The sequence below is a fragment of the Idiotropiscis lumnitzeri genome, chromosome 3 (assembly GCF_059441095.1).
Source record: "Idiotropiscis lumnitzeri isolate Australia: NSW breed Sydney's pygmy pipehorse chromosome 3, RoL_Ilum_1.0, whole genome shotgun sequence".
NCBI lineage: Eukaryota > Metazoa > Chordata > Actinopteri > Syngnathiformes > Syngnathidae > Idiotropiscis > Idiotropiscis lumnitzeri.
Window position 1 is genome coordinate 14,693,403 of NC_142393.1, and position 27,986 is coordinate 14,721,388.

The 27,986-nt window shown below is 39.3% G+C and overlaps 2 protein-coding genes across 3 annotated transcripts in view; one reads left to right on the plus strand and one right to left on the minus strand.

The window, feature by feature from the left end:
- Positions 1-9,578, plus strand: part of LOC148340077 (neuronal acetylcholine receptor subunit alpha-4-like) — a 30,764-nt gene extending 21,186 nt beyond the window's left edge. For both annotated transcript variants that reach the window (XM_088289952.1, XM_088289951.1), the window contains 5 exons: positions 1,085-1,236; positions 2,490-2,534; positions 2,612-2,721; positions 5,470-6,895; positions 8,198-9,578. In XM_088289952.1, the coding sequence (XP_088146078.1) occupies positions 2,505-2,534; positions 2,612-2,721; positions 5,470-6,895; positions 8,198-8,323 (1,692 nt within the window). In that variant the 5' untranslated portion in view covers positions 1,085-1,236; positions 2,490-2,504 and the 3' untranslated portion in view covers positions 8,324-9,578. The remainder of the gene's footprint in view (positions 1-1,084; positions 1,237-2,489; positions 2,535-2,611; positions 2,722-5,469; positions 6,896-8,197) is intronic.
- A 9,939-nt stretch (positions 9,579-19,517) lies between these two features.
- zgpat (zinc finger, CCCH-type with G patch domain) lies at positions 19,518-27,984 on the minus strand. The gene is made up of 7 exons (XM_088290963.1): positions 27,838-27,984; positions 25,495-26,149; positions 24,442-24,575; positions 23,540-23,698; positions 22,581-22,700; positions 20,821-21,238; positions 19,518-19,849 (listed from the first exon to the last, which is right to left on the minus strand). The coding sequence occupies exons 2-7, from the start codon at positions 26,091-26,093 to the stop codon at positions 19,711-19,713; spliced, it is 1,569 nt and encodes a 522-aa protein (XP_088147089.1). The 5' UTR covers positions 26,094-26,149; positions 27,838-27,984; the 3' UTR covers positions 19,518-19,710.
- Positions 27,985-27,986: the final 2 nt, after the last annotated feature.

Here is a 27,986-nt window from a genome sequence, read left to right on the forward strand (position 1 = left end):
ATTTATCATAATGTTTCATCTTTAATTGTTCGAAGACACAATCAACAATCAATTCCAAAACAATCATCACAGTTGTTAATGTTAATGATTGATTATTATACCATTTATTAATGTATGAAACCTTCTACAAAGAAACACTTTTGCCAAAAATATTACTCATCAAAATAAAAAAATAAAATTCAGCTGCAGATAAATACAAAAGATAAATATAGGATAGTGAGATGGTGTGATGGATGGATCTATCACATAAAACATACTTAATAATGCAGCAGTACCCGAGTAGTAATTGAAGTCACACTATGGTGATGAATGGCTCAAACAGAAGAATGCACCAACTCAATATGGAAAAACAAAAATCGCTGCGTACACAGATCGGCAATGCACTGCGTAAACCTCGAGACAAGTCTCTAATTGTTCTGGGACCTCGCGAGGTCATCTTCTGTGTAATGTGAGTTGGTTTGAAAGGTGGAGGGGGGAGGGAGGTGTTCCATTAGATGAGTAGCGAAGGGACACCGGTGCACAGGTGGGAGTTCTGCGTGAGGGTGGGGGGTAACGAAACCTTTTGCAGGCACGACGTGTCCTCTAATCCACATTCATCCTTCCTTTTGCTGTTCCCCTCCGTCTCGTGTAACCATGACGCCAGCTGGGTCTAGCAGAGGTCGCCTTCTCTTTGTTGCAAAAACTAAATCCAATCCGGACAGGCAGTGAAAAGCATATGAAACGTTCATGTTTAAAACACAAAAGAAGCTATTCAAGATACATGCAATTAAGGTTTGCCATATTTGTCTAGTTGTAGCAGCAACTTTCCATCCATCCATTTTCTATCGCGCTTGTCCTCATTTGGGTCACTGGTGAGCTGGAGACTGCGCCAGCTGACTCTCGACCATTCGACAGCCAATCACAAGGCAGCAACACACAAAGAACCATTGACATTACTTTCACATTCTGCAAATTGTCCAAAAAGTTTGACTGGGTGTGTTGTCCTAAATTCTCCACTTGATGTATGGATGGCTGGAAGATGATGTTAAAATACCAGAGTGAAGCATTTTAGTCAAGTTTGGTCATTTCTTGTCATCACCTCTAGTGTACTGCTATGCTGGACCTCGGGCTCACGCTGAGGAGAAGCTGCTGCAGGATCTGTTTGTGCGTTACAACAAGCTCTCCAGGCCCGTGGAAAACTCATCAGACACAGTGCTGGTCCACTTTGGTCTTTCCATTGCTCAGCTTATAGATGTGGTGAGTAAAATCCTCGCTAATTTCAAACACAGCGAACCCCATTTTTGGTAGTTCGGTGTTCCTGCACTAGGTGTAAGAACGGGTGTATCGTCATTTTCATGCTGGGGCGATGGTCTAGTTCAGTTTGTGTTTTTGAATTTGGTAGACTGGGCATTACTTTCACAATGACGGACGGTCATGCAGGTGCAAAGCGCTCTCCAATTGCCTATGATACAAGGATGGCCGACTACATCTTCCGCAAGGGGCGATATCTTGTAGTTTACGTGCCAATGTCATACAAACAGACTCCTGCGAGTCTATTTCTATTTCCGCAAAGTCAAGCACGACATACTTGAGCGTACTGCGCTCTGACAGGCCTGATTTTAGTGCAAATGAGACCGCCACACTTGAGGCGGTAAAAGTCTCGTTCCATACACAATGGCGCAAACGCCTCCTTACACCCAATTCTACGTGTGGAAAGTCTGGCAAAATACCAAAAGCAAGAAAACTCCACCCATGCACATGGTTAAACCGCGCTTTAAGCTCGACTGGATGGGAAGGAAAATATGGCAAACTATATCATGTTTGTGTCACAAATCTGCACAAAAACACTAGTGACTCAAACTTGTTTCATTCCAATTCTTTATCAACATGAATTTTACCGGTCAAACCACCATTACTTAAAAAAAATAAATAAATAATAATAATCAGTGGTTGAAATAGGTCAAAACCTAATATTTTTTCTCAAGTGCACCGACTTCATGTGTATGGTATTCGCAGACCCTGTGGAGAATACAACACATCAAATATATTTTACATAAATCCTATTCGAGGAATTCTGTTGACACGTGGTAAACCTGACAGTTGGTGTCGGGACGTGCATATTTTTTTCATTTTTTATTTGTTTATTTTTTTGCAGAGAGCTCCAATGATTGAAAATACAAAGCCTGCATGACTGTGAGGATTGATTTTACTCACAATTAAAGAGGGCACTTGTCCCACATGCCTCAGCGTGCAAGTCAGCTCTTGGCCAAGTTGTCTTCTCTTAGAGAATGTGTCAAACATTGCAGTCATGCAATGGTACATTATTTTCTTTTCTCCATCACGGTATTATCATAAAGTGTGGGTGCTTTTGTTTCCTAAGTTCTTCTGTGTATCTAACAGGACACTAATGTTTCTGAGCAATTTTGTCCAAGACTAATAATAAAATCCAGATGACCATCCAAACAGTTTTTTTTTTTTAAAGAATTTGCTTTCTGTTTCCACCAACCAAGGATGAGAAGAACCAGATGATGACCACGAATGTCTGGGTCAAGCAAGTATGTAAATGAGGAGCTGCAAATCTAATGTGCAAGTGCACCACAATAACAACTGCATGATAAATGTTCTCTTCCAGGAATGGAACGATTACAAGTTGCGCTGGAACCCGGAGGAATACGAGAATGTCACCTCCATCCGTATTCCCTCCGAGATTATCTGGAGGCCCGATATCGTCCTTTACAACAAGTATGGGTCTCTTCCAATTAGCATAAGTTGATGTTAGCAATTGGGAAAATATTTGGAACGCTTTCTGGTTGAGAATAACTTTTGGTCGGATATCTACAACCTCGTCAGTTTACTTTTCACATGACCCTTCCTGAGAAAGACCTGCTTATTTGTCGTCTTAAAAACAATAAGAGCTGCTGTGTGAATATGAACAATTTTGATATTAACTCACTATGTGAAATTATAACAAAGTGTGAAAAATATTTTTGGTAACCTTTCAAACGTGTGCCCTTAACCTCACAACTTTTTTTGTATACGTAATTGGGCTTTTTGTTTTTTATATAAGCGTGGTCCCTATAGTCTTTGTTCATTTTATTTATTTATTTTTTAAATAAGTGATCAAAAGAATGGCTTTTTTTGTGCTGTATTTGTTAATGTCTATGTTTTACAGTATTCAAAGTCTTATTCCAAGAAAATTTTTAATTCAGCTCATTTGTATTAGATATATACAGCAACCATTAGTCCGCTTTACGCCATAACCTCATTATTACCAACTTAAATCGGCCATTACGACAACCGACAAAGTTCACGACCATCTTAGCTATCTAAATCAATTTATCATGGCCATCCTTAGAATATAGTAAAACATTATTTTGACGCAGTCACACAAAGTGATTCATGCACTGACGCTGTCATCCTTGAGGCAAGCGTAATCACATCAGCATTAATGTGCAGAATTTGCTGATTCAATTCCAACCGAAGGCATTACTGGAAGAAAACAAGATCCCATCGCCATGCCAACACTCTTGTCCTGTGCCAACGTCATAAAGTACTTTGGCTGTGAACAAGGTCATCCTTAATAGGAATGGCCATAAACAAACTCGGTACATTGCAAAAGGCAATACATTAGGCTGAAGAACTAGGAGATAAAATATAATTAAATGTGTTTCAAAGAGCCTCTGTTCAAATGCATTCAGTGTGACTCTTAATTGTGAGTGAAGGGAATTCTAAATGACCAATATAACAATGAAATTTATTAGACATGACATGATATGAGCAATACAATTACCAAATCGACTTGTCATTCAAAAGTAAGTTCATTGTGCTCTCTTCTGATGAAATGGCTGATGGGCTATGCATGTAATATGACAAGACGAAGAGCCAACTGTCCTCAGGTGGCTGTAGTTTCAAAGCATATGACACTGACACGTGCATCCAACTAAAACTAGACTATGCTCTTTTTTTTTTTTGCTTTAGATTTGTCTTCTTCCAACTCCTCACTAACTTTGCACTGTGACTGCACCTGATGTCCAAATTGCAACCCTGGTCCTTTCGTTTAATAGACTGAATTTAAAGCAAAGTGTATTTTTTTGGGGTAATGCATATGAAAAGTTGAGCTTTTGCCCTCCACAAAGAAAAGAGAACCTATTCAAGGTGACGTACGTACATGAGCGGTTTAAATGTCTGATTTGCATGACTTAACGGAGCCCTGGAAAGCGGTAATGTATTGTGCTGAGTTGTTGCATGGTTGTGGATGCGGCTGCCTTGAGGCGGAAGATAACGTCGACAAGGTAAGGGGGCATGACCTTGATATAAAACAGACATCGTAATTTCTATTTATGGGCCGTGTTCACAGTTGACGTATCGTTTTTGTCCTGATACAGTATATATGATTCTGAGTCCTGATGCACAGTGTAAAGAAGTAGTCTCGACAAATATTTTTCACTGGTTAATTTTGGTAACTATGTCAATGTTAAGCGAGCTGCACCAAAATGTGGGCACCATATAGAGTATCTTTCTTTTCACTCGAGACTGTAGTAGGCTACTCAATTACAACCTGGGACCACTTCAATAGGTGGACCCTGATCTACTTGTAAATTTGACTGTGGAAGAGTTCAGTTCATTTCCGCTCAAGTGTGAATGTTCCAGAGACCAAAGAAATGGACCAGTAATGAAATGACTGTGAAAAGGAAAGAAGTCAGAGACGTCGGAAACGCAGTCTCTTGAGGGAAGGTCTGCGTGTGTGGCGGGGTGTTTGTTCTCCCACGTAAATTTCTTGGATGGTTAATGGCCAGGTCTCACAACACTTGGATGTGAATATGTGCTTCTCCTTTTTGCTCTAATTCATTCCACTTTGGTAGGATGGCGCACATATTTTACATCAGAATTAATCTCACAGGACACAGCCAAACAATAATATCCGCAAAATGTATTTACTAAAATTAGGGCCTGACCGATGCATCAGTCGGTTGATTGTATGAACCGATATTATGCCTATTCCAAAAAATAATAATTAACTGGAGTTTTGTGAGTTAAACTGTGATATGATCTCAATTATTAATGAAACAGTAAACGCTGTTCAGTAGGTATGGGCTGAGAGTAAAGGACATGCATGGCTATCAGAACTTTATTTCACAGTAATTCTATCCTTCTCCATCCTCTCATATGCCCAATGACATGCAACGTCTGTGAGTATATATACCGTATATCGATAAGATTTCTAGGGCTTAGTTGCTTCAACACCAAGTTGAGTGCAACGCTCACTCTCATTCTTTAGTATGAATCATAACAGGAGCATACACAGTTTAATTGTAGCTTCTAGTGAAAAAGGGTTTACTTTTCGTGCCTGGTGGCGTGGATCAATCCCATTTATGTAGTAAATCATAAAAATTGAATTAAATTGAATAATTGTCAAGGCACACCTGATGATCTCTCATGACGTTTGTTGGGAATCACTGCTCTAATACATATCCTGTTACTTATCTGCAGTGCTGATGGTGACTTTGCGGTGACCCACCTCACGAAGGCACACTTATTCCATGATGGACGGATAAAGTGGATGCCACCAGCCATCTACAAGTCATCATGCAGCATCGACGTCACCTTTTTCCCCTTTGACCAACAAAGCTGCAAGATGAAGTTTGGCTCGTGGACCTATGACCGAGCCAAGATAGACCTTATCAGCATGGCCAGCGACGTGGACCAGATGGACTACTGGGAGAGCGGCGAGTGGGTTATTATGAATGCTGTGGGCAAGTACAACACCAAAAAGTACGAGTGCTGCACTGAGATCTATGCAGACATCACATACTACTTCATCATCCGAAGGCTTCCGTTGTTCTACACCATTAATCTTATCATCCCCTGTCTGCTTATCTCCTGTTTGACTGTGCTGGTGTTTTATTTACCGTCACAATGTGGAGAGAAGATTACCTTGTGTATTTCCGTTTTATTGTCCCTAACTGTGTTCCTGCTGTTGATCACCGAGATAATACCGTCCACATCGTTGGTGATTCCACTCATTGGCGAATACCTGCTGTTTACTATGGTCTTTGTTACACTTTCAATTATAATTACCGTCTTTGTTCTGAACGTACACCACCGATCACCTCAAACCCACGGAATGCCTCATTGGGTGCGAAGAGTCTTCCTGGACATGGTGCCCAGGGTCCTCTTCATGAAGCGGCCCCCCGGCACGGCCAAGCAGCATTGCAAGAAGTTGATTGAAATGATGCACCGGCCAACCTTAATATCTGCAACGGGTAACTCCCAGAACTTTTGGATGGGTTTAGAAACAGGGCTGACCCAAACAGGACAAGGTGAGAAGAGCCTCCCAAAAACTCCGTCGGACAGCCCAAACATCCGCGTCTGTTCCCCTTCTCCATCCTCCTCGCCTGTCAAGGAACTTGACCAGGATGATACCCCAGTCAAGGCCAACATTTTCTACCAGTCACCCACTAAACAGTATTCAGTTGTCCTACCAGGCCAAAACTCCTCCATCTTGTCTTCTTCTCAACTTTCCTTACCGCCAACTTTGCCTCTCGGACCCCTTCGCAACATTTCCAAGGAAGACGCAAATAAACTGTCCTCAAATGGCCGCTCGCTCAGCGTAGAGCAAATGTGTGACCTGCAGAGGGAGCTTCCCCTGAGAGCTGCCCGACGGTGTCACTCAGGCGGTTTCCAGTATTGCTGCCTGCACAACGAAGGGCCGGAGAAATGGAGTGTGACTGCAGACCGAACCAAACAACAAGCACAGACAAACTGCCTCACAGAAACGCTCAAAGCCGAGCCTGCTAAAGAACCAAGAAGTCAACAAGAGGCTGTGATTCATCGCATGTCTCCTGCTATGCAACGAGCCATTGAGGGAGTTCAATACATAGCTGATCATCTCAGAGCAGAGGATGACGACTTCTCGGTAAGTTGATGGAAATGTTAACCATGTAAAAAAAGTATTGTTGTACTTTTTAGAAAGTATCAATAGGCTTCCCTGAAGCTGTCTTCATCTCACATTTATGCGGTTAGAAAGAAAAAAAGGAAATATTCAACTTAATTCATACATGAAAAATTCTGATGGACCAAAAATTAAACATTTCCGCCATCGAAATCCCCACAAAAAAAAATCCCTGATCATACTCAATGACACATTCAACAGAATCCCTTTCTAAATTTTAAATGTTCAGCTCCTTCCTCACACTGTTTTTTGACCAATTAAAAAACTGTCCCATATACAATTATATTCAAATTTTTAAATAAAAGCCAAAATTACATAGTTTTTTATGTATTTTTCTTGTACTTTCTAAAATTTTGCCTAATTCTGAACTGATCATCTTCGCATTCTTTTCAAAATTCCAAAATAAAAGCCATCGGTTTTAGAGTTTTCCGCTACTTTATGCATTTTGTCTACTTTATACTTTCATATGTTCTGCTCATTCCAAGTCATTGTATATCACTCCAAATATTTTCATTCAGCCGCTCTCCAGAAATTATAATTGCTAGTTACTTAAAGCAATTGGGCAGATAGTCAGGCTGTTAAATGCTCCTTCCACTTCACGTCAAACTTAACATAATACAAAGCTTAATGCTAACATACAATGAAAAAGGAACTTGCAAAGAGCAATGGTGCCATTATCAGAACATTTTAATGTGCTTGTATAAACATTTATGAGACGAGTTAAAAAGAAATTGCAATGTCTTACTGGTTTATTCTCAAAGCATTTGGATTTTTCTTTCTTTATAGAAACAGTTTAGTCTCAGAACGTTAGAAATGAGTTCTAACCCTAACCCATTTGAAAAAGGTTTTATCAGGGTGGCCCCTATACACCTTCATCAATCATAACCATGCTAGCTTATGGCTGTAAAGCAATTTGGCTAGGAATCTGTTGGAACAAACAAATAACACCGAACTCGGTTTCTAGACACAATCAAAATATCTACATGATGGATGCAGTTTAAAAAAAATGTGCATAATAATGAACTGTCACTGACACAGAAAAAGGTCTCGCATTGAAACAATCGGACTTCAGCAATTCAACCTTGGATTTTTTAGACGAGAGGACAAGATTGAATTACATTTCGGGGCTTGCCGCCCTAATAAAAAAAAAAGAAATCATCCACTTTTGAGAAATCACTCAGGAGTGAAAATTGACAGCTGACTAACAAGACCTTTTGTCTTGGAGTAAGTGATCAATGTCCCTTTTTGATGTTTTCTCTGTGTTAGGTGAAAGAGGACTGGAAGTACGTCGCCATGGTTATTGACAGAATATTCCTCTGGATGTTTGTACTGGTGTGTATACTGGGATCAGTGGGACTCTTTCTCCCTCCTTGGCTGGCTGGAATGATCTGAAATCAACCTGCCCAAGAAGAGAGAAGACGGTTATTTAACCTGTTTTTTGTATTTTGGTCAAAGGAGCTTCAAGTGTTTTGTCCTGGATTAACATAAAGGTTGTGAACAAGGCGGGAAGTCTATAATCAATTCCTTGGAGCGCATAAATACTTTATGGGGCAGTGAAAACCTCCCTTTGTACTTCTCCGTTTTGACATTGAGCTTTGCGTCTCTCACTACCGCCTCTGTAAGTTGAATGTCACTCAGCAGGGAGCAGACTTGTCCCAAGGTTGAACAATTTCGATCAATTTAGATGTACACTTCCTTGTAACAGACTAAATTTATTCACTGAGAACTCAAGGCAAGACAACTCTTGTGATTACAGATGGGTATAGTAATGAAAAAAATCCAGAGATGCATGCTTTGACTTTTGAATTATTTTGTGTTGATTCTGAATCTAACCAGATTTTTTCCCCCCAGCACATCAGGTTTTCATAATAATAATGAAAAGAAGAAGAATAATTTGTATTGCAAGCTTTTATAGGTCGAACTTAAAACAAAAAAAAAATGTAAATTGTAAATGGAAATTCTAAAAAGTATGAGTTGTGGAACATTATGGAAATGTCAATGAATTGTGAAGAACTAATTGAGGCAAAATTAAGTGCAATATTCGACTGCAACCAGCAGAGGCGCTGTTCTTCAATTTCAACGAGTAGTGCTAGGCTGAAGAAGAACATGACAAGCTTAGCTAACTTTTCCAGGCAGCGTAATTCTGCTCAGTACATCAACTGCATTTAAAATGTTGATCAGAGCATTCAAAGAGGCAATTGCCATCCTTTCAGAAGTATTTCAAATATTCAGTCATTCTTTTTTTATTCATGGTAGACCAAGGACATTGATTTAAATGACCATTTTTACTTGCAATGGTAACAAAAGGTGAAATAAAGCAATGCTGAAATTCAACATTAGCCAAATCTGGATCAACTTTTATTGAAATCCAAGGTAAAAATGTGAAAAAAAAAAAAAAGTTAACCATGGAAAAAAAAATAATTAAAGCATTCTAGTATACCAATAGCATCGTTATGTTTTGGTTTGCACAGTAAAGCTCTTTAAAAATACATCGTACATGTGTCATTTAGGATGGCAATGTGTGCGTGTGTGTCGGGGGTGGGGGACAGAGAGAGATACAGCTGTGTATTGTTAGCGGTCGACTAAACATGTCTGTTTGATTTGTTTCAATCGTTCTCATTTGACCTATCACAGACCTTGCGGTAAATAAAGTGAAATGTTGCACTAGCCCACTGTAGATGTGATGAAACAAAAACATGGATGAGTGTTTCTTACATGCTCCATTGCAGTATTACAGCATTGAGGCAGTTTTCCTGTCACTCTGAAATGACACACAATGAGAACAATTCACGAAAGGATGCATGGAGAACAGTTTGGAGCTTTAAAAGGGGAATAAAAGCCTCCAAAAATCAGCACTAATGAAAAATTCCACAGATAATAACCAAGTACTGGCAGACAGTTTATCAAGATTATTTTAAATATAAAGTTGTTTAGTGAAGAGCCAGCGATGAGGACAAATTGTGTGTAAGAAAACCCGCAGCTTGTGACTGCAATGTTGGCTCTATAAGGTTGAAGTATTGATGGAATGCTTAGAAATTGAAATGTTCTATACACAAGAATTTGGCAGGAAATTAATTTGTTGTCAAGTGAAGACTTGGAAACTTTGCACCTTATGGTATTTTCAATGTTAATTCATTTGCTACCAGCCGAGTAAAAAAATAAAGTGAAAATGTTGACGTCTTTCGCCGTCAATGGCAGTGAGTGAGTTAATTACTCCGACCTGAGAATGTAAAGGGCGAACTTATTCAATAAAGAACATGTCAGATTATTTCTTTTTTTTTTTAAAAGCTATAGCCACCAAAGACTTCTATGCTGGCAAGAAGCACTTCTATTACTTTTTCAACCTAATTCTAATATTTGTTGAATGAAATTGGAAAAATGAATCTCAAGAGTCTATTCGCTTCATTTTGCAGCATTTCTCATGGCCGGACAACTTCCTGTACATGTATCTGGTTGTTAGATTTTTTTGGCCAATCAGATTTCAGTCTCTTTGTGTTGCCATGTCAATTTCATTTGCCCAAGGCCTTCAAAAATCAAACGTGCTGGTCAATATATATGAAATCTTATAAACAATGCAACTCAGATTTCCAATTCGTTTTGATAATGACGCCATCTTTCCGTCCTCTGATTGGTTGGTCAGAGCAAGCCAAGTATGACTAGTCTGATTCAGATGATTTAAATTATTGCATTTCCATTAAATTACATATTTAAAAAAAATTAAAAAATCTTTGATCTTGCGTCACTCAATTTGTAGCATGGCCATCAATACTCAACAAACACAATTAGAAATGAGCTCTGAATTGTAAAAGCAGATACGGGATAATATGTGGACTAAAATGCAAAGCTAGTACAAATTTCTTCACATAAAACACTAATAAATATGTCTGATGATATTTGGCTCGAAGTCTGATGGTCCTGGCTCTGAGGTTTTTCATTGCGTTTACCGGAGTTTGTCTCCTCACCCCACCTTGCCACGTCATCAAATCCCCATCAGTGATGAAGTCAACCACTGTTGTGTCATTGGCGAACTTGACCACCAACTTCAAATAGCAAACAATCGTGGGTGTGTATGGAATCCAAAAGGAGGCTTAGGACGAGTGATGAGACAAACAAAACCCCGTATTGGTGCGTGTATAGTTTGTAGAAAAAAAAAAAAAAATCATGTGAGCGATACAGGAAGTGTCTTGTTTGAATGTCGTGTTTATAAGGAAACAAACTGCACCGACATGTTGTGGCTTTTTTGGATGGAGATTAAAGTGTCCTGTACCTGTGCCTGTTGGATGTTTGCTTTGCTTCCACTCTAGGATCGATCTCGAAAATGTACACAAGTCTGGAAAAATTCTGCTTCATAGTTTTCTTAGATCAATAAGAGCACTTGATCAATGCTGAGGGCAATATTGGGAAAAAACCCAGAAATTGTAACCACACCTTTATCAACTAGCATTTAAATAGCACCATCTTCATCTGATCGGTGTGAAAGAGTGTTTTCTAGCATAGATCAGCACACTAATAATTAATTATTACGTAATTTGGCAATTTGCTAAGTAAGTGCTGCCTCCAAGAGTGATAACATAATCTGTGCTTTAAATTTATTTTTGATGACTCAAGTGCTTTTGGCATTTTTTTTTAGACACTGTCAAAAAGAAGCCACTCCCTATTTCAGACCCAAGTTGTGATGTCAATGAAAGCCATTTTTGCCTTGGCACAAGGTGGGGGTGAGTAATGGCTGGCTGAAAATGAAGCAGATTTTGCAGACGCTTCTTGGCTCTCCACAAGTTGACACAGGTAAATGGGAAAGATTAATTCCAAAAAAAATAAGATAAAATAAAACGCCACTATGCGCCATTGCTGAATTTATTGCATTATTCATGACAGTTAAAAGGCCACCTGCTATTATAAGTATTATCACAAAAGTGATTCATTTCAGGTCGCTCCTATAATTGAAAAGCTCCACAATCCTGATGATAAGATCACAGTCAGTTAACTTTCTTTTTGAGTTACAATTTCTGTGTTATTAGAATTTTTTTTCTTTTGTCCAAAGCAATTTAATTTCAAACCTGATCTTTTTTTTCTTAATCAAATATGCTTTTAATTAGGCACAGGTTAATTGTGACCCACGAAAAGATTTCTAGGGTCTTTTTCATGAGACAATTAACCAAACACACAGTTCAGTATTATAGCTAATTAACACAAACTTGCTGATTCTAATTAAACTGTTATTTTGAATTAACATACAAGATAATCTGCATTAACAACATTCATTTTGATAGGCTAGAAGGATTAGACTTCGAACACTCAGGTTTTTCTTTTGGCTAATGTAAATTTTTAAAAATAAGAGGAGATGAGTTAACATTTGCGTATCATAAAATGCTTTTGACACATTCCTTGTCGAATCTATTGCGCTGAAGTCTAAGATAAAGCTATTGTGATATGACATGCAAGTGATAAAACCCAAAGAACAGTGCTGTGCAACCTTGCAGAACCATTTACACAGCAGCAGACTTTCAGGATTGTGGATTTCCATCAGTCAATGTCACACTTGTCAGAAAATGTCACCAATTTTCTTTTTTTTTGTCTTTTTCCAATTTTTTAAGGCTAGGCTTCCTGAATAGGGTATGAATGCATAAACAATGTTGATATTTCCCATTCAATATTCAACAAAAATGTTTTTATATTGCGGAAAAAGTGGTGGTGCACCTACCACTTAAAAAATGGCAACTGCACTTGCTCTTACATAAAAATGATGAAAAAAAAATCGAATTCCTCTGATTCAGAAATGCATGATTACAAATCAGGCAAAAAGTGATCAACCAGGCATTAATGGGGAGCGGTAATTCATGCTAATATTACATAATATTATGCATATTTTTGTTAAGATGTGAAAAAGATACACTTTCTGTTCAAGTGGTGTTGAAGTCACTTCATTTTCTAGACTCGGGTTACCCTGAGTCATTCACTAAAGCGACATGGTTCACTTGAGTTACAAATGTCAGTGAAACTCTGTTCAGGTCAATGCATTTGTGCAAAAAAAAACACAGCAGCACTTTCTGTCATGAAGAGTTCAAGAGGTAAGACATAAATGCAAGATTCGGGGAGAATGAGAGCTTAAAAAAAAAAAAAAAAAAAAAAAGACACTGTTTAATAAACAGGTAGGTTTCTGTACAAAGGTTACCAGTCATGGAAGGCAAAGGTATCAAATACGTGAGGCAAAAAAAAGGGCAAGGTCAATAAACAATCAGGGGTCAACAGAATCCGAACATATGCTGGAATGTGACAGTAATGTACAATGAGCTGGTGATGTGACACAGGGTTATAAACATGAGGTAATCGCGAGTGACAAGGCACAGGTGTCGGAAAGCACAATCAGGAGCAAGTGAGCACAAGCACGGGCTCTTTGAACTGCTGAATATCTGATGTGCATGTAGTGAATATCATGTTTGGGATGTAAAATGGCAGTTTGGGAAAAGTAATCATACATATATATTAATATATATTTTATTTGTTTCATTGTTAGCTTGTATGCCGAGATATTTTTGGTTTTGATTTGAAATCGTGACTCTAAGGAGTGTGGTGACCAGTGAAATCCCTCCCCTGACATTGTCGATTAGCTGTGTTACCATGACATCTCACATTGATCTGAACTGAAGTGCTGCTACTAACAGCTTTCAGCATGCGCGAGCTAGCATGCGCGAGCTAGCATGCGCGAGCTAGCATGGGCAGTGCGGCGCGCCCAAGATAAGTATTGAATACAGAAATAGCACCCTCAACTGGTGCTGCGCCCTTTGATACAACACAGCGCGTCTTTTGGCCGTAAAAATACGGTACATATATAATAGGGCTGCGCAATGCAATATGCATATCGCAAATATAACAATGTAAAAGCAGATTTTCTTCTGGAATTGTATGCCTTCATCTCAGTTCAAATGATGAGCTCATCAGCAAGCGCTGCAGGAGCCTGATAACCATCCTGATAATTTGAATCATGTGTGTTGAGAGGAGCGAGGATCTAAAACATGCAAAAGCAGGATAGCGGCCCTTGAGAACCGGAGTTGCGCATCCCTGAAATATGGTATATCAGCAGAATTGCACACATTGTTTTCCATATCCCTGCTGGTTTTGACTCACCTGCTCACATATTCATGTATTAGAGATGGACCAGATTATTTTATTTATAGGTAATCATACATTTGTAAGACTGCTACTACAATGGTAACTTTTTCAGAAAACATTCCATTACTTTAACTCTTTAAGGCTCACACAGCTTTTGTCTCTTGATTTTATTCTCAGCACACACATCAGCATGCTGCTCTTCCGCCCATGTGAAGCCCCCGGAACAGATTCTGTTTAACGGCATGTGGCGTTTACACTTGAACGCCCGCCACGGTGACCTTCCCTCTGTTCTCAGTCAGCAAACTATTGTATCGTATTTCCAGTGGCTCAGCAAAGAAGCTATTGATTATTTTTGTGACAATACAGATGGGAGACAATGGCAATTAAGCCAAAATATGGAAACACAGCACTTAACAAGGTGAGATACTCAAAGCAATGCAAAGTTCTTCATTGATTTTAGCACACATCTAATTGATTTTGGCACATAATTTATAGTATGTCTAACCATAGCCCGAAATACTATTAAACACCATCTGCGGTTACCAAATGAATTGAATGAATACATTAAAAATGCCCCTTCAAGCATTTTTGTTGCTATGCACAGTCACCCACACTCATTAAAACTTTGGGAAAGCGCTCGCTCACATTTTTTTTCTTCTTGCTGGAAAAACAAACCAAATTAATTTTCCTCTGTTTATATTTAAATATCATTTCAGAAATCAGTATGCAATGTCTTGAATTATTTTTATTGCTTGCAATGCAATGTTGCAATGACAGCAGTTAAAGGAAAATGTTCTCAGTGATTACAAGCGTCTTTTATCTTCATATAACCTGAAAGCAGACGTCTAGAATAGCGTCCCCAAACTCTTGCCGACCACTTTTTCCATTTAGCAGACAAGCTCATGCATCAAACCTGGTTAGGAGGGGCGAAGGGGCAAGTGGGGTGAAAAATGCAAAAACTAAAAAAAAAAGCATCATTGTGGTGGCTGTGTGTTCAAAGCACAATTTGGAGTGATGAGAACAGAAAAATAAAAGTTTGTTGGTGGATGTATTTTGGAGAAATTATGTTGAATCATCCAAGAAAGGAGAAGGTACAAGTTCTGACACAAAATACCAGAGGTATCAAACTTTTTCCCAGTGACAACGTATGGGCGTGCCAATGTCTCTCCTGCAGTAGAAATGAATTTGAGAATGTCAAAAGTGATGCATTTGATCAAAAACAGATAATTTTCAGTCCGATAATCAGCAAGGTCTGCAGAAGCTAGATAACGATCCTGATCATTTGAATCGTGTGTGTTGCAGCAGGGAGCGATGGCGAGGCAGGCCGGAAAACCAGCCCTCCAGGAAAAGGATTGAAGAGCCATGATCAAAAAGATGTGAATATTAAAGCCGTCAAAAAGGTACATGTTGATTAATGTTCTCTCAATGAAAGCGCAGTGATGATTCACTTGTTTGATAATGCTCAAAAAGGATTTGAAGGATGCTATCTAACTCTGGAAATCATTTTCACTTCTTACATTATTAAAAACATTGTGCTCATTATTTCAGTCTCCGCAGGTAATGACATAATGTAGAAAACGAATTAAATAAAGAGAGGTAAAGTCAACCGTGGTAGAAATCTTGGATTGTGATCTTGGCGGGCGTCGTAAAAAAGAAACAGACGACCATAAATCTGGCGAAGGGAAAGCATCTCCTTTCTAAACGGCACTTTATGTTTCACGATACTGATGAGGTAATAACTGGTAGACAAGGGAATCTTTGTCTTTACACTTTCCGTATAACACCCCATTGCTGAGCTCAAGTTTGTTCCAATGGCCAAGAATGCTGAAGTCCATTGAAGACAAATGCCGAAAATGTCCTTGATGTGTCATGAGGATCCGTCCCACAGGAAAACATTCACACTTGAATTAGTACGTGCGGATTTGCGACTTGTCCTTCTTTCATTCTGTCCTCCGGTGCCCTCATTTTCAAGAATTGTGTGGATGGGTTGGACGGAAATATGAGAAAGGTGCTCTTTGAGAAAAAAAAGATTATTACTTGTGAACCGGAGTAATGCCCTTCGAGTCAGCCAATCCTCCACCAAGCGTCTCCAGTTGGTCCAAAATGCTGCAGCTCATCTTTTGAGTGGTACTCATAAGAGGGAGCACTTAACTCCTACTCTGGCGTCCCTTCACTGGTTCCCTGCAGAGTTCTTTTTAATATTCTATTATTTGTTTTCAAATCTTTAAATGGTCTCGCCCAACCTTACCTCTCTGAGCTCCTCCAAACTTACGCACCTGCCAGGAGTCTCAGGTCTGCGGGCCAAACCCTATTAGAGGTACAGAGGGCTAATCAAAGGCTCAGAGGCGATCGAGCCTTTTCGGTTGTCGGTGCCTCTCTTTGGAATGACCTCCCTCTAAATGTTAGGCAAGCCCCCTCATTTGCCATCTTTAAAACTCAGCTTGTACAGGTCACTTGCATTTTTAGCTTCCGTAACCTAATTTAGCTGTTTTTGCTAAATTGTTCTGTTTTGTCGACAGCACAGTTCTGAAGTTTGTGCTCCAGCCTCATGTGTGGAGTTTGGATATTCTTGCAATGGTTGTGTGAGTGCACGTTAAATTGCCTGTGAAAATGATCATTCATCCAGGTCATTTCATTCTCAGGGCATTGAATCGATCACATCTGGATTGTTCTCGTTGACGTAGAAGATATTACATCTTCCATTGGAGTTGGAGGTCTCAGTTTTTTTTAGATATTTAATCAGTCGAGAATCATTTCTAATTTAGTTCATGCACAAGGCTAGATAGGACAGCACTCGCTTGTGCTTTGGTGTATTTATGCTCCACGTTATTTGCACAAATTTAAGTAGCAGCAAAGTTGTGTCAGCTGAGCATGTTTGTAAAAGTGGGAAACTAAATTTTAAAAACAGGTACTAAGAAACGTAATGGAAAAAAAGTTTTCTTTTGCACTTGTATACGTTTAAGTTTGTATTTTTTGTTTTACTTTTACTTAAAATAATTAAATCAGTACTTCATACTATAAGTATATGTACTTCTACTTCTGAAGCATATGAGGTTGTTTTCCCTCCTCATCTGCCGATAGAGTGCCCGAGTAGACAACCCGATCTGTCACAAACATTCTTAGGCTAACCCTTTCGTGGAAGCGCCTTCGGCTAAACAGCTTCTGGTGAATTCCTGAGTAAAACATCTGTCAAGGTGGCCTCCGAATCAATTGGTCCATCACACCTCCTTAATCACATAATCCAGGCACCGATAAGTGCTGATTGGCGGCCAAGACTTTCCTAATGGGCCGCTCCCAATCCATATGCGAGGCGCATGTCTGCAGGTGTGCAGAGCATACAGATACACACACACACACACAGACTGGCTTGGAAGCGAAAGCCTCAGAGAGATGAGGCTCATGAATGACTTAAAGCAAGGTGCACAGAGCCGAGCCCCCCTTGGGATATCATTATATCAAGACATACTGCATTTGTGCCATCTTCCATGGTCTGCCAAAGTCTTTCCAGATCCCAAGTGGCACTCTCCTTAGGACTCTGTGAGCTTTCATAGGTGGGTGAAAATGTGAACTACAACTCAGAAGTTTTTGCTTTTCTCTAAAATGTCACCAGAGTTCTGTTGGAATTGCTGAAAGCAAAAAACATTGTGCCTGAGTTTCGGTTTTAGTTCCTGTGCAAAGGAATGTGCTCACATCAGAACGGGATGACAATATAATCCCATCTGTCCATGTGGCCCCAGATAGAGAAACTTAATTGGCTGTCCGTGATATCGACCTTTCCATGGCTGCAGTGGGGGCAGGTGGTCTTTGAAAAAAGTGAAGCTCGGTTTAGTTGGGTGTCATAAATTCAATCAATTTGTCTCTGTAAATTAGTCGGTAGCAGCCCGTGAGATGCCCAAGATAGCAACCCAGTTTTACGCCACAGACAACATTGTTGGTACCTTTCCATTAAAAGCAAGAAAAAGCCACAATGGTCACTGAAGTACTTTGGAACGGATAAGGCTGGAATTTTGCCCAAATGCACATTGACAAGCCACAAAGCTTCTGGGAGAAAGTCTGTTGGACAGTAGACAAACTGGAGCTTTCTTGGCAAGCTACATCAAATGATCATTTTCTTCCTCCAATAATTCATCAAGTAGTTCAGTGAGCAAGCAAAGATGGCGCTACACCGGGACTAGGGGGGCTACAGCCCCAACAAAAATTTGTGTAAACCCAGTTAAGCCACTTTGGCATTTTATTTGCGATTAAAAAAATCCATTTAGAAATTAAATTTTCAGCCCTACGATGTATCAGACAAGCCCCTCTGCCCCGGGAGAGAAAAAAAATTCTGTAGCTGCAAGGAGTGGGAATCGCTAGATACCTCATGAGTCGATTCAATTCTGATTCAGAGGTCCACGATTCGATTCGATTCCGATGCATCACTAAATCGGCTTACATTTTATAGCTCCTGTAAAACACTGGTACCTTTTTAAAACAATTGCACAAGTCAAGGAACAGCAAGGACTTTTATTAAAGTGGCAACGCAACCTGGTTTACAATAGTGTGTCAACAAAAATTTCAAAAGTGCTTTTGGCAGCATTTACAGTAACAAATGTCTGTAACTTCTATAACAAAACATTTACAAAAGATTTAAACTGATTCACTGTAACCTGTATTTTAATACTTGAAAGTGCAATATGCAAAATCTGATTGACATTCCTGTGTAATTTAATGAAAGTTGATTTTATTTAACCTTGTTTTAACGAGGATGGCTCCTTTTGTATGAGTTTTGCTTGTTCCGCCATCTTGTCACGTATAAGATGAACGTCTGACGTACAAATGCATGTAAGCGCTATTAATGTGGACCGACAACAATGGCGTTTTGTTTTTCTTTTATTCAAAATTTACTTATCGATTTTTTAATATATCTGAATTGATGCAAATCTTTTTAATAATACGAACGATCGGAAAAAAAAAAACGATTGTTCCCACGCTTAGTAGCTGTCCCTGTGAGCAAGCCATGCTAAGTGGATGTAAAATTAACTTTTTAAAACATAATGTCCTAATTGTTCAGATATTCTGCCCTAAATATCCAGCAGCACTGAAAATCCAGAAGACACACAAATTGAATTGGTTTAAAATATGCAGATTCAGCCTCACTTATTTCTTTTAATTAGTGTAGATTATAACATTTTGCTGACTAAAACTAAACAGATTAGTCTGAAAGTTAAATGCTTTCTCTTTTTTACTCCCAAAGAGAATGCTAGAAATCAATGTGGGTAAACGTCGAATCTACAGCAGATGTTTGTGAGAACAGGCCCCTCCAATATGAAAGGAATTATTTATAAAATCTCGAGTGACTCGTACTATAAAATTGAAACTGGGAGCTACAATGCTAAAAACATTTAAAATGAAGCCAACATGATTCCATTAAAATTATGAACATCCAAAAAGACGGATCTACTTTGCACTGAGAAAGAAAAACACACAAACAGGTAAATTCTCAAAATTAGGTTTTTACTGAAGAGAAATAAAAAGTCATTGCAAACAAAAATGAGCATCTCATATTTCTGTACAGACCAAACAAAACAAACAAACAGTGTCTTAAAGCCGAAACCAGCACTCACTTTTTTGTGTGTAATGCATTTGGTTTACTATACAACTACTAAAAAAAGTCTTACGTTAAAGAGAGCTTAGAACTCGGTCATCTTCTTGTGTGTGTCTGCCTTGTTTTGTTCTCTCTGGATGGACAGCTCCTGGGCCTTCTGCTGGGCCAGCAGCCGACGAGCGGCCGACAGCTTCTGTTCCAGCTGCTTCACTCTGGACGCGTCCCTTTTATTTTATTTTTTTCAGGACAGACAACAAACAGATTAGGAGGTGGGGAGAGACGCGCAGTTTTTTCGGGCTGCACTCTCCCCAATGAGTTGGCCGCATACACCAAGTCTCACCTTGAATCTCTGCATCTCATTTACACTTTTAGCACAGCCTTGAATTCCAATGAATCATCACTTGGGATGCATTACATTGAGATTAGGGATGAGCATAATAACCGATCAGTCATCGATTAATCGCGTCCTGAGCCAACTGAGGCCATATTGAATGTATTACTTGGCTCATTAAAATAGTTCACGTTTGTTCAATTATTTGCATTCATCAGGGATAGTGACCAAGCGAATACACAAAAAGGTTTGTGATTGCCTTTAGATGCCACAAGATAGCAGCAAAGCAAATATTTAGTGTTAAGCAAGTTTAGGGTCTGAATAAATGAAGCTCCTACACTCTCGTCAACAAAAAGATTCTTAAATAAAACGTCATACCATACTTAAATGACATAAATTGCAATCTACAGTATTGTATGGTATAAAAACACTAACCAACATTTTCGCCAATTTCAGACTGTATGAAATTGAAGCAGTTTCCGCAACTTTTTATCCACTTAAATTTCCCTGAACTGGTGAATCTTTACCATACTTTTCATAACTTTTTTCGCCATGCTTGGCTATATTTTTCTGCGGGTATCCATTGCACTCACTCTCTCAGGATTCATAACGAGAAATTTGGCAAAAAAATTGCATTAAAAAAAATTTGCTGTCCCCCATCTAGCTGTGGATTATTCGAAGCTTGCTTGCAAGTCACATTTTTGCTTGAATCTGATAGCCCCCAAATGACCCCACCCCCCAAAAAAGAGACAACTTGGGCACAAAGGCAAATTTATACTACATTTAAAAATGGACAAATCCAACTTTCTATTTCCTGAAACGCCCCTGAGAGCACCGTTGTTTCTAAAAGCCGGTGAGACTGACCTTCCTGTTTGCCTGCTGAGTGACTGGGTCAGGTTCTGGATCTCCCTCTCAGTCTGTGACACCTTCTCGGCGGCCTGGAACAACCTCACATTCAGACCCCTCTTGGTGCTCTTGCCTCCCTTGTAGGCCTCCACCCCGGTGAGTGTGGTGGACCCAGCGGCCATTGCCGCCCCCTCCTCGGCAGCATCACGCTCTTTGGCGGCGAGCTTGTGGTTAAGAAAGTCAAAGACGGTTCTGCGCGCTCCGTTGGCCTCCCTCGGCTTCCGCCGGCGCTTTGGCCGGCCAGTTTTCACTCCGTCATTTGTCTTGCTCTGAGAGCGTCTCAGCGTTAACTCGACACAGTGGTCCAGTGATTTGCCTTTAGGTACGAGCACGGCCATGACGGGCTCCACTCGGCCTTCCTGCGTTTTTCCTAAACCTGAGAAAAAAAGAGACAAACTTGTAATGCAAGTTTGGTTTCGGGTCTCGATCTGTATTCACGTCTCCTTCGATAAATGGCGACTCTCCAAAGATAAATCATGTTCCCATTTAGAGTGAGGTAGATGAAAAAACAGGCTACTGTTTAGGCGTGGCTCCTTTGTGATTGATATGTTGCAACCCCAGCGACGTGGGAACGCATCTCAATGGCACTGGGAACAGAGACATGAGCAACAGCCGCTTCTCGTCTCAAAACTGTCATGTTCTGTTTTCACTTTCAAATTGATAGATCACGCCGCTTGGAAACATCAAGGTGGAAACATTCTGGACAAAGAACGGGTTGTAATTCACATTTCTGCCTCTAATCAGGTACGTGGCCTCCTTTACTTTGTCTTGGTCAAGTTACCTTACAAATACAAATCAGGATATCACGGAAAAAGAACCAAATGCCTCATGTCACGACTTTGACCTTTACTTAATTGCAGTGGCAGCTGGTGGTTTTTGAGATAAATGCAGCATGGTTATAGGCTCGTGTCATAAATCAGTTATCAATTTTATTACCTTAACTAGCAAGCTGAATATATTTGCCCCTAATGGAACAATTTGCCCAAAAACTGAAAGAAAAGCAGAATATTTGGATTTACAGTGAATACTCGAAGGTCAAACATCTTCTCTTCTGAGACTCTGGTTCGCGGCTGATTTGTTTGAATTAGAAACAAATAAAATTCCAGTGGAAAATAAAAAGAATCTGCTCCACGGTCAAGTTGCATTTCTCCATTAAAAAAAAAAAATCAAATAAATAATAACAACTTAACAAACACTATTGGAAATACACTAACACTAAGTCCTAAGTAACATGAAGAGTGACGGTAAGTGGTTACTTTGTTTTTAAGCACTCTTAATTGTCAAGTGTAAAAAAAAAAATAAATAAAGTTAACCAACCACGTTACATAGAGGTGACGTTTTGAGTCGCAGCTTAACAGTTGTGGAAAAATGTAAAAGACCACAAATGAACTGGCCCAGTCTTAGCTGTTGCCTTTAAATATCCACCATAAAATAACCTTTATGCTCACTAGCTTGCAATAAAGAGAATATGGTTTTGACGTTTCCATTTTGGAGAACAATCCGCTCATTTAAAGTTGCTAAAATTATCCTTTTCTTTCCAAAACATGATGTGATAACACATCGGTTATTTGACATCTGTGGATATCAAATCATACGATACTCTCCCGCCTAGTGTAATTAATGTGAGTTAATCACGCACAATTTGGAGGCAACTAGCCAATACAGGTACATCGAATTTGATTCAAAATGGTGGTGGTTTATTATACATTTTCACCAACCTTTGCCATATTCATAGCCCATCTTGAGCATGAGCTTGGATCCGATGCCTCTTGTGTGAGCCTCCCAACCTCCAAAAATGGAACTGTTGTTTGCAGTCGATTCACCAGTAGACTCCAAAACTGTTGGGAAAGACTTTTCGTTCAAACACAAAACATGAAGGTCGAGTGGACAACAAATGTAGTTTGATAAATTCAGAGAGAAATTAAAATCAATATGGCGGCAGGGAGAAACTCATAAGAAAATGTTAGTTTGTTTTAGTCGGTAAGTGCAAACGAAAATGTAGAACATGTAATACAGGCATAGCAGACGTTTCAGGAAAAGGTAACAATGCACATTCAGAACTGGTAAAAGTCATTAAAAAGGAAAAGAAAGCCTTGGCATTGCCAATCATTCCACAACTCACCCACAGACATCCGTGATGATGTTTGTTTCATTAAATGTCAAGTGTTTTTTTATTGTGCTATGTTTTAAAATATGAAAAAAAGTTGCTTCTCCAATGATCTCTGTTTGGTACAGCACATTGCCCATTGGATATTTTTCAGCAGTCAGTGTAACAAATATTTATGTATGTGTCATTTTTTGATGTGGGTGCAGCAATTTTCAAAATGTATCATTTGGTGTTTCGTGAGTACGTGACAGTGATTTTGTTGGATTTACTCTTCCAGTATTTTGAGTGTCTGTTGGTGAGATGAAATCATCAAATTCAAATATTTTTTTTGCGAGTTCCTGATAGCTGTAATGTTCACTTCACAAAGTTGAATTCATTTAATGCACATATTTTTTTTAACTAAACGGATGATCACATACAGTATAACGACTAATAATTTGAGTTCAACAGTTTTAATGATTTCTCTCTTCATGTCAGTGAGGTACTACTTGTGGATTGCGCATCCATTTTTTTCTATTTCAGTTATAGCGCCAAAACAAAAATCTCGTCTGACAACCGGTTGAAAAATACCTTTAGCGTAAGCCGCATCATCTTCAGGATCGCCCGGCTCGGAGTCAGATGAGAGTGGGTCTTCTTCTCTCAGTGGTGGGATGATACAGTCGGCTTCAACAACAGCATCTTTTAGCAGCAGGGAGTCAAACTTAACCGTGTAGAAGCCATTGTCGATTTCTAAATGGGAGGAAAAAACAAACGTGAGGGGATTCGAGAGTTGATCTTTGGAAGACGGTCAAAATGGCACCGTGTGTTTCTATGACTCTCTTTTTCTTTTCATTTAACCACATAACTTGTAGTATTTTTATTATATATATATATAAATATTATTTATATAATTATCTGTTTTCTTTGCCAAACAATATGCTTTTTGACATGTCGAGTTCGAGAGATTGGATTGGCGATGAGGAAGTACACGAGATGTAAATACGCTGCCCACAAATGTTCGGATGAAATTAACGGTAACATTTACTGGTGGATTGAATTTGACCTTGTCCAAACTTTTAAAAGAACTGTTCTATGTTTCATCATGCTGTTGACATTTTCATGAGACCAAGATGGCACCGAACAATTGATGTACTCAGAGAGAAGTGGTCACTGAGTTTTTAGAGTGTCACAAAGTTTCATCACGTGTTTGCAACAGATGCAGAGAAACGGGAAGAGTCGCAAAGTGGACATCCTCAGAAATGGGCGCGAATCAAACACCCCTTGTTAATTTTGACATTCAGCTGCCAGTTTTGTAAAAAGCACTGAAACATTGAACAGTTGCACATGTGCAACTATGACTACATAGATAGTTAACTTGGACCCCTCAAGTAACAGTAATGAAAACAAGGCACTATTTTTTTTACACAGCTGTTGATGTGATGGTGTTGCGCAGTCGTAATTTAAACTCGTAAACTCTGAGATGATCCCAGTACCTGTGATTCTGGCTGGGTACCAGATGCCATCCTCATGCCGAGTCAAGCAGGACGAGCCTTCCTCAAGATTACTAAGGTCTGGGTCCTGGAAGTCTCTGAGCTCCGACACGTACACCACCTCACCATGGGAGAACCTTTGCGTCATGTGAATAAACAAGCAAGGCAAGGATTCTATAAGTGTGGCTTTAAGGATGTCCAAAAAAAATTTAAAAAAACACACACACAAAGCTCAATTCACAGTAATGCATCCTCATTGAGGAAAAAAATACTTGCACAAGGAGCCTTATTTGGCATGTTAAGTTTGATGGAAATGGACAAAACAGACATCACTGAGGCGATACATTGAAAAAAGTATTTTGCATGCATATATAATTAGGTTTCAAAGTCAAATTAAAAACCGTAATACCCTTGGCTATTAATTGAGAGGTTTGAATTCATAGTCAACTCGTGTTATAATTATACTATTTAGCACATTGCAATTCCATTTTTTTGAGTTATAATAATAATAATAAAGTATAGTAATGAATCAGATTTGATAATGATGAAAATATTGACAATATGGCTTTGCTTCCACCTGCTGGACGATATTTCCAGACACAAAATGGCAAAATTGTACTGGGGTTTGAATTATAATAAATTTAAGTCGATAATAACACATTAAGATTGAATAATTATGTGCATATTTATTAATTGTTTCACGTTCAACAATACCCACCTCCTGCATATGCCTGACTGTCATCATTAAGACTTCAGCATAACTCATTATTAAGACCATATGGTACCCTTGCATTTCGTAAAGACAATCTATTCTTATATTATCTTTGTTTATCATCGTTGTTTGTTACTGTAATACTAGTGTAGCTCATACTGGCGGTGACAAATTCCTTGTGTGTTTTCCATACTTGGCCAAAAAAAAAGGTGATTTTGATTCTGATGTAATGGAAACAAAAACCTGGATCCATACATTGAAAGTGCTTCCTCAGCACACTGGAAGAAATGCTAGCAAATGCAAAATTACAGTGGTGAAGGTGGATGTAAAAAAACAAAAGTCACCTGCAGTTATCCTGGAAGCGACATTTATCCTCCAGATAGAATGGACATGGTTTCATGGACTTCTGTGTGGGATAAATGTACAAAACTCGAACTTGCGCCTCCTCCCCATCTGGCTCCTCCGCCCCGACCACCATGGCATTGTGGTACTCCAGGGTGCCCCACGACGTCCTGTAAGGTGCTCTTACTTTGGTACCACTCAATGTGTCTTCCTCCTCGCCCTCCTCTTCTTCACGTTCATCTTCTACACAATCGTCAGTTTCCTGGTCTCGTGCCGTCAAATCAGAGCTCGTCCCTGAAAACTCCCCAAGTTCAGTGTAGAAAGCAGTAAACTCAGACTCCAAATGGCCTTTTGTGTCGGCCGCAGGCTTTTGCGCGTTGGCCTGCACTCCACTCGTGTCCTCTAGGGAAGCAAGAAGCAGACTCTTTCGGAAAGAAAGCAGACTGGCCTTGGTGAGTTCTATCAGCTGACACAGGTCCTCTTTCAGTTTGAGCAGGTCACATTGCTGAGAGGGGTCCAGGCCCGCAGCCAGCGTGGCATCCACTTGCTGCAGCTGGGCTTCATATGTAGAGATGGCGCCCTCCAGAGTTTCCTCATCCATAGCGTCGCTCTACGCTGGGCAGAACAGGAAAGGAAGGCATCCAGCCTTTGGGGAAACTGTGCATAAGAAATGCATCATCAAAGTGGGAATGAGTTAAATCAACTAAATAGCACAAATGACTTCTGATTAACAACCCAAAACCACATCGACAAGGTCCAGACATCTTTTGCAAAACTACTCAATTATATTCTCGAGGGTCTCAGGTGAGCTGGAGTCTGTCCAAGCTGACTTTGGGCGAGAGGCTGGGTACAAGCCTGACAGGTGCCAAGCGGGACACGAGATTGCAATTAACCAAGTTGGGATGTGGAAGGAAAGTTTAAAACTCATCTTAAAATACATTTTTATTCTTTGACTTTTGACTCCGCATTGTTTTAGTGCTTAATTATGTTTACCGTTTTACCGTACCCTTTAACTGTCTTTTTTACATTTTGTGCAGCACTTTGTATGCAACTCTCCAATATAACTAATTGGACTTGCGTATTTGTGCAGAGACTGAGCATAATTATCATCATTATTTGTGATAGTTATTTGTTTTAAAATTGTCAAAATCCCCAGAATTCCAGCCACTCAACAGTCAATATTCTCGTATTTCTGTAGTCTCACATGAAAGCATACTGATCACCTTCGTGTGAAATCAAAATAACAAACTTGCAAAGATCTGCTTATGCCTATTTTCTGACATGTTACAGACCAACCAGTAACCAAATTATATTTACTTTTTTGCATGCTTTCTGCAAGTCAATTTGAAATGATTCAAATTATGCACTGTTTTTGATTAACGTGTGGAAATAAAAAAAAAATGGTTTCAAGCAATTCATTGATTGATCACCACCCCCACCCAAAATTAATAGATTAGTTAAACATTAAAATAATCACTAGTTGCTGATCAACCCGCAAACGGACTGAAGCACAAAAGAAAATGGATGAAGTTAACAATAGTAATTATTATAACAATGATAATAACACATACATACATACATACATGCATACATACGTCAATGGGCAATCGGTTCTGATTTTAAAAGATGTGTAAGTGCATCAAATCAAACCATTCCACATTAAAATATAAAGATATATCAAATTGTCTGATCTACCTAAGTTATAGCGTTGGAGGAAAATGCCAAATTTACAGTAACAACACTGACAAGTCCATTCATATTGTATAATAACAACAGGAATCTCGTTGCATCGTAACCTCTCCAAGTGACCTATCGTGCCGCTTAGTTAAAGAGAATCAAATCGTTCAACTTTAAAATAAACCGTCCTCGAATCGTATCACACCCCATGCATTGAGATGCGTCGCGAATCCTCTTTTATTGCAGAGATGCACGAATACATACATAAAACAATAAGTGATAGATCCATAAGATTATTTTTTGACAAACGCAAGTGGACGGAAATATTGCAGCATCTGGTAGATTGGTGAAGTTCAACACGACTGTCTGTATCTGTCAGTTTTGTCTGTATTTACATGCTCATTGCATTTCACATGCACAACAAAGTAAAGTCCATTCAGTCCAAAATATCATTTCAGGCTTCAGGGTCGCCAAATAAAAAAAAAACAATGCATAAATCAATTGCAAAATTATCATTTTCGTACACTGAACTTTTCTACTTAGAAATCAGATTAGATGGAATTCGATACAATAAGCAAAGCAGTAAGTTAAATAGGAGCTAACGTAGCTAAAGTGTTAGCCGCCTTTGAGCTAGCTCTTAGAATTAGTCATAATCTCACAGGCATTACCTTCGTTATCTGGCTAATTGTCTGAAACCAATGCCGCAACAGGAACGACAAGGACTGGCAAAAAGTATAATTGCCATATAATTAAAATACGGTACGAAAGACCAAGACAGTGAAGAAGTTCACCGGCTGTATCAAACTTGATTCCATAA